Source organism: Polyodon spathula, unplaced genomic scaffold, assembly GCF_017654505.1.
Source record: "Polyodon spathula isolate WHYD16114869_AA unplaced genomic scaffold, ASM1765450v1 scaffolds_3220, whole genome shotgun sequence".
Classification (NCBI taxonomy): domain Eukaryota; kingdom Metazoa; phylum Chordata; class Actinopteri; order Acipenseriformes; family Polyodontidae; genus Polyodon; species Polyodon spathula.
The window spans coordinates 1-1,784 of NW_024474684.1; the positions used below are offsets into that span (position 1 = coordinate 1).

Here is a 1,784-nt window from a genome sequence, read left to right on the forward strand (position 1 = left end):
TTTGGTAAGAAACGCTTGGCAATGAAATGAAATTGAAATCGAGTTTCCTATAAAAGAGCGGCGCTGCGAAGCGGCTTCATTTTCAAGGCTGCCCGACACGAAGCGGAATTGGATCACAAACAGCCAGCAGACACGACCCCGGGGGACCGCGCTGTTAAAACCAGTTTGCACTGGGAATGAGAAGCCTCTGAAGCAAGTGGGTTTTTCTAGTGGTTCCAGTCCCTGTTGTTTAAATCTCATTCTCGTATTATCCGCGCATTGCAATCTGAAGAAACCTCGCCAGCGCACTCGAGCAAATGCGATCCCGTGTAGGAGCAGCAGCGACACCTTCTTATTAACGCAACACAAGCGGCTGCTTTCATCGGCTCCTGGGCCGGTGTGTTGCTGCAGCACCTGGCTGTGCGGTTTATCCCGACGTCACGCCCTAGAGACACGCCCCCCGCCCCGCCCCGCCCCCCCCCGCCCCGCCCCCCCCCGCCCCGCCCCGCCCCGCCCCTCGCCTGTCTCTCGCTTCCTCATTTTTAAAAGCCTCGCCACTGCGCCCCTGTACAGAGAGAGAGAGAGAGAGGGGTGGCAGCCGCAGGTTTTCAAAAAGGTGAGTTTAAAAACATTACTGTCTTCTTAAAGTCGAGGGCGGTGTAATAATAACCCGAGTTTTTTTTTTTTTTTTTGCGTTTTTTTGTTTTTTTTTTTGTTTGCATGCGAACAAGAGAGTTATTTATTAGATTGCAGGAAAGAACGAAAGAAAGAGAAAGAAAGAAATGGTTTAGTTTCGGTTTCAGGTTCAAACGAGCTCAGTTGTTACAGATCATAGTTTCTTTTTTGTTAATTTACAATCTTATTTGATAAAATAAACGCTATTTTCTTTATAACATGACTCGACGTTGCCTGCTTTATTGAGTGGGATAATCTGCAGTATAAAATCCATGACCACACTCGTCTGTGATTACAAAGTGAAAGTAAAATAAAACAACAATAAATAAAACGCGCGTTAGTGTCTCAGCAGCAGCCCTGGCTTTCATTTCTAAGAGGAGCAAACTGTTCTTTCTCTAACAGGGCGGGGGATCATGGCTGAAGAAACTGTTTCTCAAGAGCTGCGCAGCGCCTCTGAGCTGAGGATCGTGCTGCTTGGGAGAGGAAGGGCTGGGAAGAGTGAAGCAGGAAACACTATACTGGGCAGAGCGGAGGGAAGATCGGGATTCAGCTCCTCTACAGTAACGGAGTGTGTGAAGAGAGCAGGAGAAGTGTCTGGGAGACGGGTCACTGTGGTCGACACTCCAGACTTGTTACACGCAGACCGGGTTGAGATTGAGAGATGCGTTTCTCTGTCTGCCCCGGGACCCCACGCTCTCCTCCTGGTGATACCCGTGTGTACAAAAGAAACGATTGACTCTTACTGTGAGTCTATAGTAGAAGAGTGTTGCATATCCTTTGATAAAGTGCAGGAGCTGTTTGGTGAGAAAGCTGTGAGGAACACAATGATCCTTTTCACCCACTGGGATTATCTGAGAGGCAGGAAGATTCAGCAGTACATTGAGGAAGCTGGTGAGGAGCTCCAGCAGCTTGTTGAGAAATGTGGGAACAGGTATCATGTTCTCAACAATCAGGACAGGCGTGATCGCACTCAGGTCACACAGCTCCTGGACAAGATAGACAACATGGTGAAGGGAAGTGGAGGCTGCTACATCCCAAATGAGATTTACCAGGAGGTAGAAGAAAGGATGAGACTAAAGGAACAGGAGCTGAATAAGAAACACAAAGAGGAGCTGAGCAGGAAAGAAGAG

General features: G+C 48.4%; 1 protein-coding gene across 1 annotated transcript; it reads left to right on the plus strand.

The window, feature by feature from the left end:
- Positions 1-508: 508 nt before the first annotated feature.
- LOC121311429 (GTPase IMAP family member 9-like) lies at positions 509-1,781 on the plus strand (the record flags this gene model as incomplete). Its single annotated transcript, XM_041243947.1, has 2 exons — positions 509-595; positions 1,057-1,781. A coding segment is annotated over exon 2 (714 nt), but the record flags the coding sequence as incomplete, so codon positions are not given.
- Positions 1,782-1,784: the final 3 nt, after the last annotated feature.